The 20,048-nt window shown below is 45.2% G+C and overlaps 1 protein-coding gene across 1 annotated transcript; it reads left to right on the top strand.

Moving 5' to 3' along the window:
- Positions 1-1,736: 1,736 nt before the first annotated feature.
- Positions 1,737-20,048, top strand: scarf2 (scavenger receptor class F, member 2). Its single transcript, XM_062384903.1, has 11 exons — positions 1,737-2,386; positions 4,909-4,967; positions 5,057-5,158; positions 6,123-6,642; positions 7,166-7,384; positions 7,577-7,705; positions 8,080-8,183; positions 9,413-9,527; positions 9,853-9,950; positions 15,301-15,456; positions 16,399-20,048. The coding sequence occupies exons 1-11, from the start codon at positions 2,274-2,276 to the stop codon at positions 17,616-17,618; spliced, it is 2,835 nt and encodes a 944-aa protein (XP_062240887.1). The 5' UTR covers positions 1,737-2,273; the 3' UTR covers positions 17,619-20,048.

Here is a 20,048-nt window from a genome sequence, read left to right as displayed (position 1 = left end):
TTCAGGTAGACTGAGCTGCAGCAGCTGGAATTAACTAACTAACTAACTAACTAACTAACCAGCTAACTATCTAGCTATCCAACTAACGAACTAACCAATTTTCTCAGGGCTCAGGTAGACTGATCTACTAACTAACTTACTAACTAGTTAACTAAATAGCTATCTATGGGACCCACTTTGTTATGGCACAGGTAGACTGAGCTTCAGCAGTCGTAAATAACTAACTAACTAGTTTGCTAACTCACTAACTAACCCACTATAGAGCTAGCCAAAGGCCTTATGTTCCCCTGACCTAAATCCAATGGAGCAACTATGGGACATTATGTATCGTGTATCTGATGCCACCAGGATCCTCCACAGACTGCAGGAGCTCCCTGATCCCTGATCCCTGATCCAGATCTGGGTCGAGATCCCCAAGGACACCATCCGCTGACTCATCAGGAGCATGTTCTGTCAGGAGTACATACCGGCACACAGTGGCAATAAACACACTGTCTCACATTATGAGTGGCTGTGGGTAAATACACACAATTTGGATCAGCCTATTATACTAGCTTTGACTCGTGTGTGTGTTTGTGTTTGTGTGTCTGTGTGAGTTTTGTATAAGTCCCTTCATGTTCTTTGCTCTTGTTTAAGACAAATAAGTCCCCTCCCCTGAATAGGAGACAAACTGGTTCATACACTGTGAACACAAACCAGTTCAGTGTGTGGCCTCACGTGCAGGCTGCCTGAGTAACAAACCACTCTGAGCACTTTACCTTTCAGCAGAATTCCTAATATAAATCATCTCATGCTTGAGTAACATCCGGTGTTATCTGAGGACTCTCAGTTCACCACTGGGACGTTTGAATCCTGAGCGGCATCGCCCATTAACCTCACAACTTAGAAAAAAAACAAGACGTCTTGAACATTTAGAAAATATTATTCATCGCTTGTTTATTAAGTTATTAATAAAGAAACTGTCAAACCCGGGTCTGAGCATTCGTCTGTATTGAATTCTGGCACCGCGTTTGTTGACATATGGATCACAAATGACGTTAAGTTGAATTTAATTACAAACATGTCATAACATTTTGAGTAACTTGAATTTGGGCCTGTCTCCTCTCACAGACCCCTGAGGATCCACGAAGCACAGCTGGACAGATGTGGAATGCAACAGAGCTATTGGACCGACTCGTCATTAATCTAATACAATCAATAGAAACAGGAGATTTCTCTCGCGCTCAGAGGCGAAGGGACCTCGAGGAGAGGATCCAGGAGGTGTCATGTGGCAGCACCACTATGTTCCTCTTAACAGATGGGGGAGCCATTGTTTCACATGTTGGAACACTCCTGCCCCCTCCAACACCCACACTCCAGAGCACACGCACTTTTCTACTTTATTCATTTAACCTACTTTAAATCCATGTCGTTTTGAATTGATTAGTATCCTAGAGTACATTTTTAATAACTTTAATTTAAAGTTCAGAATGATGAAACTCAAAAGCTTAAAAAAGTTCAATATAAAAGTTAGAATTAGGTTCATTTTCTTAATCTAAAAACGTTTTTTCATCTTAATTACCTCTATCCAGTGTTAAATAGTGATTTTTTGAATGTTTATCTAAGGCCATTGAAGCAGACCCTGTTGCACACATGCGTATGTAAATTTGGTGGCGCACACATGGCGCACAAAGCCAAAGATAGAGTAACAAATCAGGAATTTCCCTCCTGCCACTCCTGAGAGCGCACCAGAGGACACAAGTTACGCGTAAGGCGCTTCTCATCGGGAGAGGAGACGAACGACAGGCAGCTAGTTCACAGATTTGAACTTTCTTTTGGTCCAGATTATCATCACCAGTTCACACGTTTCCGGATATTTCTTCCTTTCGGGACATTACAGTGTCTGGAACAGTGTGCTTTCTGTGCCGTTACGCGTCTGGATCCATCCGCTTTGCGCGCTGGCTGCTTTGAGAAACTTTGGTGGATTACTTTACGCGCTGCAGGAATGAAGAATGAAGATTTTCCACTTTTGCTTTCGTGACTTTTCTTTTTGTTTTCCCCCGTGTTTCCAGACACTGAGCTGCTGCTGCTGAGTTTCTCGATGGCGTAGGGGTCGCGCTCGATACTTTTTCTGAAACACCTCGAGGAAAAAGAAAAACGGATTTCGCGTTCCCAACATCTGGATCATGTGCGTGGACGTGTTTGAAATACAGTGAAACAAACTCCACCACCATCTCGAGTTTATTCAGAGGAGTAACGACGGCGTCTAGAAGGATGCTGCTGCTGCGTGTACAATGGAAGTGAAGAAGTGTTTTGCTGCTGTGGTTGCGCTGGTTTGTCTCTTCTCTTGCTCCAGTTTCAGCCAAGAGCTCAACCCAAAAGGCAGGAATGTATGCAAAGCACCGGGGTAAGCGTCGCTCCACTGCGGGAGAAGATGTATTCTTTTATTTCCCTGTTGTTGTAAATGTGTTTAAAAGTTTTCCTTCTGGCATTTTCAGCCTTATTGTCCCTTACTTCAGGATATAACTTTGTTAAAGACATCCACTCGGAGTTGGAGTCACATTTGAAATAAACAGAATCATTTCATTCCTTCCACTTTCCTCATTTAGTTGAAGATAAACTGTTTTCATACTGCAGCGTTGGCCTAATGCACGAATAACGGTTCTCACCGTAGAGTCAGTAACTTGTTGTGAAATCAATCTCTGACTTTATTCTCTAACCACACGTTATATTCTTACAATATAAGTAAGTGTTAGTTACACAGATTTTATTACTTTGACCTATTTGTTCCTCTATAACATGTTCATTGTGTAGCGTGCAGGAGGAGGAGGAGTCCACTGAAGAAAGCAGCTATACAGATGTGTGCGTCTGGATCGAGGGGGGGTTTATTGCTCTGTAGGGGGCGCTCTTCTCGAGCTTCACAGTATTCGTGGCACCATTAGATGACACGATGAGGTTTCAGGGCAGTTTTAAAGAAATGTTTTGAGGAACATAATTCTGTAGTTTGGACAAGAACAGATCTAAAGTTTGACATATTTTCATATTCTTAGAAAGAGTAAGGGCATCATAGAGAATGTGGTGAAGAGATGTGTTGATCTTTTGCAGATTGTATATGTTGTATTTTAATATGATGTCTCAGGACTCTGCTGTTAAAGAGAGTGGACTTTAAGGAAATAGAGGGACAATGGATTTTGGATAACAGTTGACATATCAGCATTAAAATCAAACATGTGAAAAGTAATTGATTACACCAGGAACCTATGTATCTGGACAGGCTCCCCTCAAAGGCTGATGCATCCAGAACGCATTTCTTGACAACCTCCAGGAATAAAACTGAGCCTCTGGTTACTCTTGTAAAAGAAGAAAACATCCAAGTCCACAATTACCGACTGCAGGATCCAAGTTTGTTGCACAGACGGCTATAAATTGTGAAAGTGTGCTCAGCTAAAAGCAGCAAAAACTGTCCAGACCTTATTCTCCAATATGCTATAAAAGATGTGTGATAGGAAACCATGTGCACATTGAAGTAGCCCTTGTTTCCTGGATCTTAACCTCTTTCACAGACTTTAGGGCAGATGGGAGTGAAAACTGAAATAAAAAAAGATAATAATATTTCCTGTGCAGCCACAATTGTTGGAGGGAAGCAGAAAAATAGCTTATCTGAAAAGCAACACGCTACATTTAGGATCACAATCAAATGCAAAGTCATCAGGGTTTTTTTCAGTACTCCATTTGGTTACAAATAGTAAATTACCAGAAAAGAGACTTCCTATATTTGTTCTTCATGAAGTTTTCACTGTGGTATTTATAGTACTTTCAATTCCACTGCTCTACAAGTTTGACATTTTGCCCTCCTTCCAGCGTTTAACATCCATCGCGGTGAACTCTCCACTTTCCCCTCACTTGTTTTTCACATTACGCCCATTATGTCTTATTTTCTGACTTGAATCGAATGAATAGAAGGAAGTAGTTCAGCATTTATCGTCACTACTCAGCGTTTCCAGTGTGCCGTCACATTGCAAAATCAGCTGCTGAATCCAGCTGGAACGGTAATAAAACGACTCGATGATTCCTTCAACACTGATTGTTTTCCAGCTCCTTAAAAAAAATGACTGTGAACAAATAAAGCTGTTCGCCATGTGATGTTTTGAGCGGCGATGCAGAGAAATCTGTTTCTGAATCAGTAGAATCCTTGGAAAACGTGGTACATTCAATGATAAATGGTAAACAGAGGCGCAGCTTTTAAAATAGCTCCACACTGAATGTAATCTTTGTCCTTGGGTGCTGCTGTCACAGATTGGCTGTGTGTCAAAGGGTCAACAAGGGTCAACTCCTTACATTGTACCTGGTGTTCGTCAAAATTTGCAGCAGCTGAGCCGTTTAAAGCTAAATCCAGTGTCATGTTAGATAGATAGAGTGGTGAAACTCATATTTATTCCCTCATAGGAAGGTAAAGCATGCAGAGGTTAGGCCTGTGATCTCCACCACGCGCCTCTTTTAGAGAACAGCCTCACTCCCCTGCTCGTTGACCGAGAGCAGCTAGCCGTCCTCAAACACTCCAGGGGCGGCTGATGTGTTGCAGGGCCCCCCCCCCTCAGAGGTCACGGGCGTGGGAGGAAGGGAAGAAGCATCCTTCTTTTCCTGACAGGTCGAAAACGTGGCTGCAAAATACATTCTATGAATATTCATGCGCCTCTCTTGCCCCCAAAGGCTGCGGCTCAGCATTGGGAAAATGATGCAAGCATGTGTTGAGCATATGCGTCATGTGCAAAACACACAGGTCTGCAGAATTCAGCCGGAGCCACATCAACAGAGATCAAGGAAACATGAGTCGGGTGTGGATGGAGCCACGCTCATGTGTTTGTTTTACTGTTTCTCAGTTCGGTGCTTTATCTTCCCCCTCTCATTTTGAATCTCTCTTCTCCCCAGGTCGTCAGGGGGGGTGTGCTGCAGTGGATGGGCGCAGCTGGCGGATGAGTGCCTGACACGTATGTGCCACACAGGGAGCAAACATGTATCATGACCGCTCAATGTGCATGTCAGTCGACTAACATGGCCTCTTCTTGTTCACCCCCAGCGCTCTGTGAAGGCAACTTCACCTGTAAGGAGAACGAGGTGTGTGTCCGGCCCAATGAATGCCGCTGTCGACACGGATACTTCGGAGCTAGCTGTGACACGAGTAAGGGATTGTTTTGTACTTACGTTTTTTTTAAATCCACATTTCCACCCTTTGCCTCTTGAATATGGTGTTAAAAGTTCAAGTTATTAAAGAGTACCTACCAAACACCAATTCCTAGCTCTTGAACTAGAAAGTAAGTAGAATTTAGGCTGTGTATATAACCATGGAAGACATGACTGCTCTCCAAAAGTGAAGCCAAATCATCTCAATCGCCACCTGGTCACATGGAGGACTCATAAATCCTGTCTCCTCCATGTTAGCAGACGGGAGGTGGACCGAGTAGTTATTTTCTTGTAAGTTTGGGTTTAGTTGGTTATTTTATGCTAGAAAACGTTGAAAACCAACTCATGATTAGAAGAGTGTGTGTCGGCAAGACCCCACCACCACCTGCTCCATCACTAAAAGTTAGATTTGGGCTCAAAATGCATCAGGTGGCAGCAATCGTGTGCCGGATATTTGTGCTTCATTACCTGGATAGTTGGAGGATAAGGCCAAAGTCTTTATTTGTATAATTCTTACGTTAATGACAGAACACATACAAATGTTAAAGGGGAGCCGGGCTAGCAGGCTCCCCCCGGCTAGCGTTAGCTCGAGAGCTAACCGGGCCGGTGGAGACCGGTTAGCGTTAGCTCGCTGCTGCTACCCGTCAGACATTTAAGTGGCCTCATAAACAAGGGACCCCAGGGACACCTCTAAACATTGACTCAACAATGTGGAAGGATGGTGCTGCTGCGCCAGCTCAAGCTCCCACTGTTCCCACTGCGGGGCTGCGCTGAGAAGCTGGGGCTCTCGCAGTCAGGCTCACCGGGGGTGAGGGGGGCGGGGCACTCAAAACAGGTCAATCTGAGGAGGGCTGTTTTAGACAGGGTAAAAGGGTGCTGTTTAAATGATAACACAAAGAGACTATGGGCATAATATGTCCCCTTTAAACTGTATCCTGATTACACCACTGTCTTTTCCACAGAGTGCCCTACCCAGTTCTGGGGCCCTGACTGCAAGGGGAAATGCAACTGCTTCCCCAATGGCCAGTGCGATGACTTGACCGGCGCTTGTACCTGCAACCACAACCGCTGGGGACCAAACTGCGAGAATGCGTGCATGTGCCAAAAGGGAAAATGTGATCAGGACACGGGCAAGTGCACGTGCCACCCCGGCGTCTGGGGCCCGCAGTGCAACAACAACTGCTACTGCAGCATCAACTCCGCCTGCGACGCCATGACAGGCCGCTGCCAGTGCAGCCCGGGCTGGACGGGGAGGAACTGCGGGAGCCAGTGTAACTGTAACAATTCACCTTGTGACCAGTTCACAGGACGCTGCCAGTGCCGGGAGAGGCTGTGGGGCCCGCGGTGTGAACGGTACTGCCAGTGCATCCACGGCAAATGCAACCAGGCGGACGGCTCGTGTACCTGCACGCCAGGATACCGTGGGAAGTTCTGCAGGGAGCCGTGTCCTGCTGGATTCTACGGTCAAAACTGCAGGAACAGGTGGGGGGGAAGAGAACTTGGCCGAGAGCAAATGCACCATTTCGGAAAACACAGGAAACCAGCAGTTTTACAGATGCCTAATGTTCAGGTCCCTTGTCTGATGCATGTTACAGTGCGGTTTTGTGGTCATGATAGGAAATAAGATTTGATATATGTTGCGGCTGATAACCTCTGAAATGTCTGGACACGCTACTTAATGGAGCAAGTATAAAGTGAGATTTGGGAGTTGGTATTCACATTATCCCATAATCACCAGCCAACATATAAAAGCAATTCAGGTTAAGTGCTTTACCTTCCATGGTCTCCACACTACACAGCTGCTAGGAACCGAAGAGAACCCAGTGAGAGTTCAGTGTTACTCTCTCTCTCTCTCTCTCTCACTAGTGCAACCATTTAAACCATGAAAATACACATGTCTCTCATCACAGCTTCATTACAGTCGGACGAGATAGGGGTGTTTCTTATCTCGAGTGAACAAGATAAACAGAGAATTGTTCTCGCTGTTTCCTTCTGCCGCCCACAGGTGCGGGCACTGCAAGGGCCAGCAGCCGTGCAAGGTGACGGAGGGCCGCTGCGTCACCTGCGACCGAGGCTGGAACGGGACGCGGTGCGACCAGCTCTGCTCCAAGGGCTTCTTCGGTGAGAGCTGCCAGGAGGTGTGTCCCACCTGCAGGGACGGACACCACTGCGACCCCATTCTCGGCAAGTGCTCGCACTGCAACCCCGGCTGGATTGGGGACAGGTAAGGAAAACACACAAGGCACAACTTAGAAAAATGTGTGGAGCTTTATCATTTTGAAACGTGAAAAGCACAGTGGCAGCACCTTTAACCAGTAGCCCACTGTTCCACCCTTTTTGTCACTGTAATAATCTCCATGACTCATACTTGTAATTTTTTGGAAATGACTATTTACGACATTGTTATTTGTCATAGGTGCGAGGTGCGCTGCCCCAACGGCACATATGGCGAGAACTGCGAGAACAACTGCAGCCACTGTTTTAACGGCATCTGTCATGTTGTCACCGGAGAGTGCCTGTGTGACCCGGGGTTTTATGGCACCTAGTAAGTCATGAGACACCTCATATCCAGAAAAACTCAATTTCTTTGCCCTTGGCGGCGCACGGCGCTCGGTGGAAAAGGATTGATGCCTTTCATATTACATTTGTCACACACGTTTACGTCCTAGGAGTGGAGGGAGCGGGCCCGGGTCCTGGGGCATGTTTTTACAGTTACTGATAAATTGCACTCTTGGAATAGAAAAGTAAAATTCCTGAAAAAACTTCCAACATAGAATAAAAAAAAACAAAGCACTGGATCCTATCGATCACCTTTTCCTCTCTCTCTCTCTTTCTGTCTGTGTTGTTTTTTGCACATCTGTCACTTGGGCTGGACATTAAACAGATTTTGTTTTTTCTTGTCTCTTCTCTGTATTCAAGCTGCAATATGACCTGTCAACCTGGCCAGTACGGAGTGAACTGCAACCAGACCTGCTCCTGCCACAACAAGGACTGTGATCCTGTGTCTGGAGCCTGCTACCTACGTAAGGGAACCCTCATTTGTTTTGCTCTGTGGTTAAGATGTTTTTAGAAACAGCAGAAACTAGTGCTTTTCTAGGTAAATCGGCTTTTTCGAGACAAAACAAATATTTCTAGCTGCGCGTACAAAACAACAGGACAAACCCTTTTTTAAAAGTGTTTGTCCCAAAAAGCCAGATGCCTCCAGCGCCGCCTGTGTATTAAATGTCCAATAGCTGGCAGTAACAAACACGTCTATTCAGGTCAGTGTGTGTAGCAGGAGACTCTACGTAGCGGGGCCTTGATAGTGTTTCCAGACCCAGACCGGTGTCCTTTTTATGGCTGTGTTTGTTGGCCCAGTTCCTGTGCAGCTAGAGAGAGAGGGAAAGGGGAAGAGAGAGAGAGAGAGGGAGAGGAAGGAAGAAGAAAAAAGAGGGGGATGGCGTAAAGGAAGAGAAAACGAGGGAGTTGAAAGGGAGACAGGGAGTAGAGGTAAAAAAACAGTGGATGGTTTGGAAAGAGATGATGAGTATAAGGTTATGATTGTGCAAAGGTAGCAGCGATTGTGGTTCATGGACCCTCGCCCCACAAACCAGCAATAACAACACAACGAACCCACACTGCCCAACAATCCATCTCCGCCCTATGTGACAGTGCAAAGATCCCCGGCCTGCTGCTGCTTACCCGTTAACCGGTGGTTCGTGTATCCCGTCCTTGCGAGGCGCCAAATGTTGTCGGCACATGCACCGCAGCACTTATCTTTGGGGTGCATCTCACTCGGGGTTTGAAGGAGGGGAGCTAATAAATCATCGGGGTGTGCGGTAATGAGGGGGCGAGGGGAGGAGGAAGTTTCTCGCAGGAAATCGGCATTGAGAGGCCAAGTGCTCTGGTGTCTTGGTGGAGATGAGATTAATGGTGAATTATCCGTGTGGTGAATTTCAGCGTGTTGAAACCTCATTTCCTCGGAGAAGCGTCACGTCAAAAAAGCAGACGCCGGGAATCAATTACTAACGCAACGCCGTGCTCCGTCTTTATCAGCCTCGCAAACTAACGCATTAATAACAATTACACACAGTGAGCCGAGCCCCGTGTACTCGAGTCATCCGAGCGGAGTCTTTCGAGTAAATCATTATAATCTTCTACACGCCAAGGTTTCTGTAGCGATGACAGAGCAGGAGATTTGTTGAAACTGGCATGCAGAGCTTCCCCACGGCAGAGTGGCACACCCAGAATTTCTCCACATCTCGTCTTTCAGAGCCCAACCAGCGGATGGGTGTGATTGCGGCTGGAACCCTGGTCTCCTTCTTGCTGATTGTCCTGCTCTCGCTGCTGTGCTGCTGCTGCCTGTGTCGACACAAAGACGACCACAAGTGAGTGACAGATATCCTCGCAGCACGAGGTCCACAGAGGCGCCTCGAGCTCCAGGAGATTTGAATAATGTGTCAAAGCTAGACGCTACCTTTCTTTTGCTTTTTCACCCAGCTATGAAGTTGTTAAATGAATAAATACATAAAAAGTTGTATTTTAAGTCCTTTTTTCTATATTGACGTTGCCGGTTAGTAGCAATGTGAGCCGCCTGCGAGCCCTCGAAAGAGGCACCGGGCCAGGTCTAATATGGCTCTCTTGCATGATTCATTTGGATTTCCATGGCATCATCCCTTTTTTCAGTCCTAACCAAGACAACTCTACCAACAGCAAAAAAGCCAAGCGGATCCTGTGTGGACGATTCAGCCGAATCAGCACTAAACTCCCCCGTATTCCACTGAGGCGACAGAAACTGCCCAAAGTAGTCGGTAAGCCCCTGAAGTCTTTTTTTTAAACATCCCACCACACGGCTGCCGGAAGCTGCTTTCACTCATGTAATCTTTCTCTTCTCCTGAACGACACGGTTTGCATGATGCTTAGCTTGTTCACACCCGATGCATAATTAACACAGTTGTGACATAACGATGGAGAAGATCAGAGGATATTTGTCTTCACACAGAAGAGACACTGACAGGACGACTGGCCTAAACCCTAGGGCCAGTCTAACCCTAACCCTAAACCTAACCCTAACCCTAACCAGGGTGAGCGCTTCACTCTGGTGCTACCTTCGTCCGGCTCGTGGAGGATGAATAGGGTTGAAAAGTGTATGGTGGCTGCCAGGCGAGTGTGGGGTTTCATTTGAAAGGAATGCACTGGTTTTAGAGCCCCTTATTATTCTTGGCACCCTCAAATGCCATGTGTTCATATTATTACAAACCCTAAAAACTGGGGCTTTTTTTTTCTTTCCTTCCCATTTTCTTTGCTCGTTTCCATCATCTTTTTCTCGGGCTGAGGAGGAGGAGGAGGAGGAGGAGGCCTTGTTATTAAAAGAAGGCCAGTGGTTGTCAGAGGGGCCCGGGTGGTGGTGAGTGACGCTCTATCAAAGGCAGCTCTGTTTGGGTGGACGCTGCAGCGCCATGTGGACGACTCGTGGTGTGTGACAGATCTGTCTGTGACCCCAGTCGTTTATGCAGCAGACACAGGAGATATGCTGATCTTTTACACCCCATCACACACAGTTTAACTTACTGCTGGTTTTTCTTCAGGGTCCATCTGCTGCCTTGCTCCTAACAGACGCTTCTTCTCTTATGATGCTGGACAGTATAAATTATTCTTTGTTGTGACACTGCAGCCGCAGGGTAGAAGTACAGCAACTGTTTTATTCTTTGGAAAAATATTTGAACGCAGGGAGACACTATTCTCAAATACAAATAAATTAACCATTTTATACCAATATATAGTTTTCAAAGATATGTTCTGGGCTGTCTGTTGTTATTGGATAGGACAGACCTCAGTGTGAAAGGGTCAAAGAGCAAGGGAGACACGGCTGCTGCAGAACTCCAGGGTCTCCTTACATGCAAGTTTTTCAAAGTTGATTTAACCGTGACTGTATGGGTATTTGTATTTAAAACGGTATGGGTATTTAAAACAATAAGGCAATCAATAAAAGTGAATCTGGAATATTTTCTTTGTTGTAAAACACATTCTGTGGTTTTGAATTCCCAAATCTGATGATTTAGTGCTTTCTGTGTGATTTGGATGATTGTAAACAGAATATCTTTCGACTGTTGCTCAGACGAAACACACATTACGAAGGCATCAACTTGGGACTCTAGAATTTTCCAGAGCTTCCTGCAGATTAGAACATCAACACATTGTCATTTTGAAGTGACCAAGACGTGGAAGCAGTTAACAACATGGTGCCCTGGGTTCCTTTTCCCTGTGTGAGCAGCACGTGCCTCCTCAGTTCTCGAGTTGATTACTTAAGCTGGAGTCTGCCAGCGTTATACATTGTAGCTCTAAATACAACACTCAGACAGAGTTGCCTTTGTCACGATGACAGAGTGGGACATTAATGTATTTGACAAGAGCCATGTGAAGACCATGTGCCAGAGGCATGACGTCATCCAGTCAGAGGCCAGGATTGACAAAGACCTTGTACCAATCAGATTCAAGAGCAGACATCAATTCCCAGTCACTTATAACAACTGATGCCTCTCTTTCTTCTCTCCCCTGGTTTGTCCTGTGTAAACCTCTGCTCCTCTGCTTTCTGTCCGCCTGCCCACAGACGCGTGGTCTGCCAACGTTAAGAGAGTCTGAATCTGACTGGAAGCTGCACAGTCCTGCACACACACACATTCCAGAGGGGGCCCGATGGGGCTGGAAACAGGAAGTGGTCAAATTTACCCCAGCCCGTGTCAGAACTGTGATTTATCCACACCAGGGTCACTGGCAACAGATGTGGCAAGAGAATATTAAGACAAAATGAAAAAAGGGGGAAGCAAGAAGGACGTCAACTTTCAAATCTTTGTTGACATAGCTACAGCCTCAGAGAAAGAACTACATGAACACACTGTCACCTATATTCCACATTCCCCTTTTGGCCAGAGCAGAGGTGTGTGCGTGTAAGTTTGGTTTTCTGTTGGCTCCACGCCCGACACATTCACGTCTGTTCGGCATTCCTTGCATCCTCTTAGCTTCCCCATGGGCGAGAGCCGAGAGCTGCACCACCTGCTTTATTCATCTTTATTTATCCTGCAAAAAAGTTGGCCGGGTTTTGCAAAAAGTGTTTCGCAGCAACTCCGATTCACTTTCATCCAGTTCTGCCCAATGAAAGCTGCTGAAATATAAGCTTTCTCACACTTTAAAGTCGTTTGTATGAACCATATTAAAAATTGGCAGTAGTTTTAATAGGGTGAACTAATGTTACAGCTATGTATATGTGTAAATAATGATCTGTGAATCTGTTTAAACTCACTTGTTTAGACAATGCAGTCCAGTAACTCTGTCACGGGCTATTTCAGGCTCAAACATGTTGATTCTTATTATTATTGGCGGATGGCGTTCCCATTCAGTGTCCAGATTTCCACAGCTGGATCAGACATTCGAACCGGCAGCCTTCTTATTCCAGCCCAGCTCTCTAACCTCCACACTTCCAAAAGGCCCCATGTCTGCAGTCGTGTGCCCCCACTGAGCAACTGTGGCGGTGGAGCTCTGCAGCTGGGACACGTCAATAAGGCCCTGTTGTGTGTCGGGCCTCCCAGTATAGGGGACGGATCACACTGGCATCCAGTCTGCGGTGCAATCTGCTCCGCTAGACCCTCAGTCTGGAGGGAGTCGCTTTCAAGGGCAGCAGTTGTTCACCAGCATTTACATGTAATGTTGCAAAATGCCCATGTGTTAGCCTGTTGACTAACTTAACAGGAGTCTTAACATAGGTCAGATGCTCCACATTCCTCAGTCCCTGAGAGCAGCCTTACAGCAGCAGGCAGAAAGGTAGAGACTGAGTGAAAGTCAGTGTCCATAGGCCGGTTGGAATGGGCTCTTTGTTCAGCCTTTGCTGGTAGCCTGAAGACCGGCTGCAAGGCTGAGTCCACGGAACCCTGAAGCTTCACCCCCTCTTCTGCACATAGAGCCGTTCACCAGTTTACTCAAGGTTCGGTGAAGCTCGACTCAGTACTCAGAACCTAAACTGGAGAATCAGTTGTCTCTGCTGAAGTCGTTGTCGTTATCAGTGTCTGGGTTGAGGCAGATAAGATGAAGAGTTCTCAAGATATGCGTTCCACATACAGACAGACAGACGGATAAATCTGGAAACATTAGATAGATTGTTATAGCTCTTCCACACCCACAGAAAGCTGGTTTGCTATGTACAGTTAATCCCATGAGTAGGAGCTATATGGAAAGTGCATGTTGTGGCTATGTGTTTACTTATGTAGAAAGAGCAGGAAGAGGATATCTTTAAATAAGCCCACAGACGTGTGCCCTTGGATAGAAATACCCTCGACACGAATCCAAAGCCCTAGTTACTTTGGTCGTTGTTTTCTCTTCTGCACATCTGCACATGCTTTTCATAGACATGTTGCACCTGTGTTGACATTATCCACCCGACAAGTAACACAAAGACATGAGACTCTCAAACGTAAACATGTAGTTCAGAGGTTTAGATTACATGTAAGAAAATATTTCAGTTATATATATAACAGTTTTATCAGTGTAGCAATAAAGATTTACCAAATTTCTCAGTTCTCAGCAAATCAGCAAGACAGATATTCTATCTGAGGCTGTAAGAGCCAAAACTGGAGAACTAGATAAAACTCAGCAGCATCAAGGGAAAACTACAAAGCAAGGTCTTTGAAAACACACAAACACACACACAGAAACACACACACAGAAACACACACGCACCCTTTATAACCCACTTCTGATTTGACCATGACTAAATCTGTTTGCTGTCATATGGTGCGAGGCAGAAGAATGGACACAGGAATTCAAGAGAGAGAAAAACATCAGACAGATTTACGATGAAAAATAAACCAGATGTGCTCAGTTTACGCTGAATGGTGAGAAGAGCCTCCAAACCGATCATGTGCTTGTGTTGTATGTTTCTGAATTGGTGTTGAGATCAAGCCTTTCTTGTGTTGTAGCACTTCAGAATTCATCTTTATCGAGCTGCGTGAAATCTCAGTGACACAGGCTTCGTTTATACTCGTATCACAGAGTATCATCAGCGGTTCTGCAAGTCACCAGGTCTGTGAGAAACCCCTGCAGACATTTTCTTAAAGTAGGTCGTCTTTTCAGATACAGTCAAGCAACGAGTCTGTTCCTGGCCGAGGGTGCAGGTACAGTCGGGGGATTCCTCACACGGAGGGTTTATCTGAGGTCCAAACAAACGGACAGACCCACGTGACCTCGGGCATAGAGCGGCGTCTGATGTGGTCGGTCAATTCGAGGTTGACGCCCAATGCGGTTCAGGCCAAAAGTGTGCGTGCCAGATGGGAAGATAAAAAAACCGCGAGTATCCGTCACAGACCGCAGCTGTCCCGAGACTGAAGGGTCAGCAGAATCCTGCTGTGTCTGAAGGGGAGGATGGAAAAGAGCAGGAGGGAGACAGGGAGAGAGAGAGAGAGAGAGAGAAACATGACTTGACCTACATATCGGGAGCAGGAGAGGATCGCGTGGAAGATGATGAAAGAATCCAGTTACGGCCCATTGTGCTTGTATTTAAATATTCGAGAAGAACACAATGAGGGATGAGATGAGCGTGTCCTCATTAGCTTCATTATCATCTCACTCTCAAAAAGAAATGCTGAACCATCACATGTAGAAATCATATATTTTTAAGCCCTCTCTGCTTCCACTTTAATGACATTTAACTGGATTTGAATCTCAATTTCGTGGAATTTCCATTCAATTGTGGGAATGACGGATCCCTTGTCGCGTTGGAATGAGGTAATGGTGGTGGACCACGACCTAGGTGGCAGCTGATGATGACTGTGGACTATAGTGGATCCGATCTGGATGGTCATGATCATGCTGGCTGCTTAAAAAAACTCTGAATCACTTCAGCTCTTTGACATCAGAATATGAAAGTGCTCCACAGCTTCGGTGAAGGCGTTTGCGTCTCTTGCTCTCAATAAACACAATAACGTTGCTGTGTCTGTTAACTCACATGCTAAACCAATAAAAACCCAATTTTTCCGCAGACTCACTTAAACCAACATTTCTACGACTCCGCTGCAGTTGTGAGAGTGAGTGAGAACAGACTGTTGTTCTTGTAACTTGGTACAATACCCTCTGGCTGACCTTTTGGCTTCTGCGTTTGTTTTCTGTTCTCAGTAGCCCACCATGACCAGGAGAACACCTTCAACTGCAGCTTCATCGAGCCCCCCTCAGTGGTCGAGGAGCCCTCCCCCTCGTCCTGGTCATCCCAGGAGTCCTTCTCTTCCTTTGAGAGCGGAGACGAGGGGCCGGTCTACTGTGTGCCCCACGAAGGTGAGTCACCGTTAGAGTAAATAAACAGTTTAATTATCTGGAATGATGCACATAAAGGGATAATTGGCCTTTGGCAGGAAGGGGCATTCGCACTGTGCCGGGCTGTGACGTCCCCATTGCTCCTAATGTCATTACAGAGATAGCCTGGCTCTTTATCACGGGCCATCGAGGTCTAGGTTTTGCTTAGAGAACAGAGGGAGTATAAACAGGAAATGGAATAGTCAAGTCAGCATATGGCGCAAATCCAAACACTGACAAACCTCTGGATGTTTGGTGGGAAACACCCATTCCATCAGTTTCTATTCTGGAAGTCTGACAGTGTAAGTCAGGTATTTTTTTTTGTATGTGTGTTTGGTGGATGTTTGTTTCGTGCTTTGATTGAGTTCTCATTTTCCTCATGAGCGGTTCAAGGGCTTTGAAAACAATTGATTGCGAGCAGAACGCAGCCGGCACAGAATCATTACTGTAAACATCATGAAAGGGCTTTGAATTGGATTTGCAAAGATAGGATCTTTAGCACTGGAACCGCTCCAGCTCTCAAGTATGTGTTTACACAAATTAACAGATGAACAGAGATCAATCTTTAATAACAGCGAGGAGGCCTTTTCTGATGGGGGAGGAAATAATGTTGCATGAAAAATAATAATACACAAATTTGAGCATTATATTGACAAACAATAGTCATTGTCCAGTGGTTATTATGAAGTAACATTGAACATGAGGTAGTGGTTCCACACTGAGAGAAGCATTGAGTCATTTAACAGCATTAGTCACCATAAACTAGTGGTTATACCAAACCACAGTGTATTGATTAAATCCACAGTTTGTTTTTATTGCTCATGAACTGAGCCTCAGATTCATTTGAAGATGAATCGTCACTTCTTCCATTAAGATAATTTCACACAATTTAAACATAATTTGTGATCTGCGATTGATCCACAGAGTCGGTGAATGAAAGTAAAGAGAAGTGCAGCCCCAGCCCAGACGCTGTCCCTAATGATGAGGATGCCGGGGAGTACACCTCCCTGAAAGACACCAGCATCACAAAAGCAGAAGGCAGCGAGCAACCCCTGATCAAGTCTTCGGACAGTGAGGGCTCCACCAGCGGTTCGGAGTCCACAACTGCGGCTCTGTACGCCCGCATCGCCCGCCTCTCCAAGTCCAAAGAGGATGATGGTAGCGGAAGAGATGGGGAAGGCGCTCCTACACCGGACTCCAAGCGCAACGGAAAACCCCCACCTTCACCTGGCAAGCCCAAACCGCGCCCTCCGGATCCGGCGACTAAGCCCAAGATATCGTGGATACACAGTAATGCCACAGGGACTCCCCAGCCAGAGCAGCAGGGCCAGGGGGGGATCAAGGTGCTGACAGTGCCAAAGGAGAAAAAGAGGAGCTCGAGTGACGGCTCATCCAAGAGTGAGGAGCATCAGAAGATGAAGGAGAGAAACCGTGAGCAGCAGAAGAAACAGGAGGGGAAGGAGGCAGACGTCAATGGTTCTCCCAGTAAACACAAACCTCTGCGAGGTAAGAAGTCAGGGGACGAGCAGAGCAGTCCCAGTCACATGGAGCACATTAACGGTGTCGTTCAGAATGCCCTGAAGAAGATCAGTAGCTTCCATAGCTCCACGTCTGAGAAGAAGAGCCCTGACAGTCCAAAGGAGACCCCCAAGGAGCCACCCAAGAGCCCTAAGGTCATCCATCCTCATATGAACTCGGAGGCTGCAACACTGCTGGCTGCTCAGCTCAAGGAGAAAACCCAAAGCATCAACAGGAATGAGGGGACAGGCCTGACGAAAACCAACGGCCTCTCCACGCCCAAGGGAAACCGAGAGAAGCCCACACCTCCACAGAAAGCCAAGAGGAACCCCTCCGGTGGATTGTGCCAGCAGGGCTCCAACAAGCCCCTGCTGCCCACGTCAAACAGCCTCCAGAAGATGGTGGCGCCCGTCTCCACCGACCTCGGGACCCCTGAAGCCAAGAGCCCGGAGAAGCAGGACTTGAACGGCTCAAGGTCAGGGGACCCAGCGCTGGATCCTACACCAAAGAAAACTCCAATAAAAAAGCCACCCAGGAAGAAAGGCAAGGAAGGTACTTTGGATACACCTGAAAGTAAAACGCCCCAGCAAAAGACCGCCATCATGCCACCACAGGTAGTGAAATAAGTGTTTTTTTTAAAGACAAATGGCACAAAGTTTGTGATGGATTTTTTCGAAGGAGAAGTCAAATGGATTTGTCGGGAGGAGAACCGCGTAGTTTTTCAATCGAGGAATAAACATTTCCCTGTGTGAGTGTGCTGTGACTTCAGGACCAGTCAAGAGTGAGAAATGCTTTTAAATCCAGGGCATATTGGTGAGTTGTATTATAATGACCTCTGTACACCCTTTGTATTACATTTCAAGACTTTTTTTTTGTGTAACAACTGTGTATCTCACAAAGCAGCCTGTGGCGTGGCCGGAAAGTGATGTAAATCCATAGGTCATTCATCTCTGCAGTATGTCCACCACTATATTTATACACGGATTGCTTCTGAGGCTGCATAATTGTCATATGTCATGGAGGTGTCAGAAAACAAGCTATTTTTATGTACGTTCACCACAGGTACTAAAGGTACTAAAAATAACGAGAAAATTTGGATCCTCTAAGGATTGCAAGCTATTGTTTGTTTTTTGATTTTGTCATTCGAATGGACCAAGATGCGCAAAGCACAGCTAGATAGAAGTTATAGTCCTTATTTTTACGTCAAGGCTATTCTTTGCAGATGACACTCTACTTAGCTTTGTGATCTAGCAGATGGATTTTCCTGGTTGCTATCTGTTCTCCAGGCTTCTACCTTGTGCTATGAGAATCTTTTTCGTTAATGAACTAAATTTGAACCCCAAAAACCAGTTACATGTTAGGCTATTTTCAATATTGCTCTCAAGGCTCTTCTCTTCAGAAATGCAGTATCTTTGGATGATTTCAAAGGAGTGTCTCTCTTTTGTTCAACTCTGTCACAACTGGTATTTTGAAGCCCAAACAAGCATTTTGATCTTTCTGCAAAGAAGGGGCTTTTTGAAACCTCTTTCATACTTGTGCTAACACCAAATCACCAGAATGTGCTCTTACTGTAAGTTTTACTCAGTCAGCTCAACCACTAAACCAAAAATGAAACCCGAGCTGCCCTATACCCCTTGCTTTATGTCATGCTTATAAATCACTCGGTTTATATCATCTGCAGTTTCCCTTCGCTGGATTTTAGAAAACCCACTCACAATAGATTGTTTGTTAAAGTTGGAAGTGTCCTCTACAGGTCAGGAGGCTCCTGCCATCTTTATTGTCTCCCTCAGTCAAGAAACTTAGTCAGTATCACAGTTGGAGCTCCTTCTTTTCTCACATGAATATGTTTATGCCATCGGGGCATTGAGTATAAACAATAAAACTTGATGTTTGTCCCTTAAGGCTTGTATTATTCGAAGCTAGAAGATCTGTGCTGAAATTAACACAGTGCTTTCATTTGATTGTTCATAGGGTAAGACTATAAGACCACATGGTACTGTGCCTTGAGTGTTAAAATGTGCCTCAACTGAGGATCGGTCCAAGAGATGTCAGCCGAACGTGTGCCAACTCTTATTTCGAGTGTTTATCCCAGAATAAGTCGAGCAAACAAGGCGGTTGGGTGGAACATTTAAACTGGACTCGTTCAAGAGGACAATGCTTTTCTTTTTTCAGTAACTGGTGGACAGCTATTTAAAAAGTAGCACTTAAAACAAGAGCTATGAGCAGTGGGTGAAGACAGTATGTGTTGCTGTGTGTTGGGCTGAGGAATATTTTACATTCACAGCGTATTTGAGAAAATGTCTTTGGTTTTATGTGTTTTTATCAAGGTACAACACATTTCTTTGGTTATTTTTTCAACGTTTTCTACTTGTATACATTGTGTACTTTTTTATTATCCTTGTAAGCTGTGCTTATATGAACTTTTTTTTTTTGTTTTCTGTTTTCCTTGGTGTCGATGAACTGGCTTTCATGCTTCATTTGCTTTTCATTCCTATGTCACTTATTTTTGGCTCTGAATCAAACCTACAGTATCAGTACTTCCCTCCTGTAAAGTTTACATTGGCTTTGTAATTGTTCTCTGTTGATGTTATTGTTTGTTTAACACTTAACTGCATGACGCAGAGTGTAATTATTTGGCATTAATAGCTGCACAGGAAATCTGTAATCTTCCTGTCCTGTTTCTTGTTTCAGTCGTTATTATTGCCTCACATAAAAAAAACATACAGAAAGGATTGTACAATACTACTATGATACCACTGTTGAAACAATTGCATATGGTTAAAACCTTAACATTGTGTAATAATGAAGTAAGTGGCAATTTGTTAATCTGACTGGCCCGTGCCTGTTTTTATAGGCTTACAGTGCATTTTTTTTAAAGATGGGCCTGAAAAGCTGCAAACTCGTTACCAACTGTAAGATATATTTTATCTTTTGTGGATTTTTTTTTTTTTTTTGCATCTTTGATTTCCATTTGTGTATGGTCATTAAATTCATGGTGTTTCCTCATTTACTTCTTTGGAATAAAAAAAAAAGCAATACATGTAGCTCTAGTCAAA

Source organism: Platichthys flesus, chromosome 3 (assembly GCF_949316205.1).
Source record: "Platichthys flesus chromosome 3, fPlaFle2.1, whole genome shotgun sequence".
Lineage (NCBI taxonomy): Eukaryota > Metazoa > Chordata > Actinopteri > Pleuronectiformes > Pleuronectidae > Platichthys > Platichthys flesus.
Note: the sequence above shows the minus strand (reverse complement) of the source record. Positions and strands in the feature narration are given on the sequence as shown.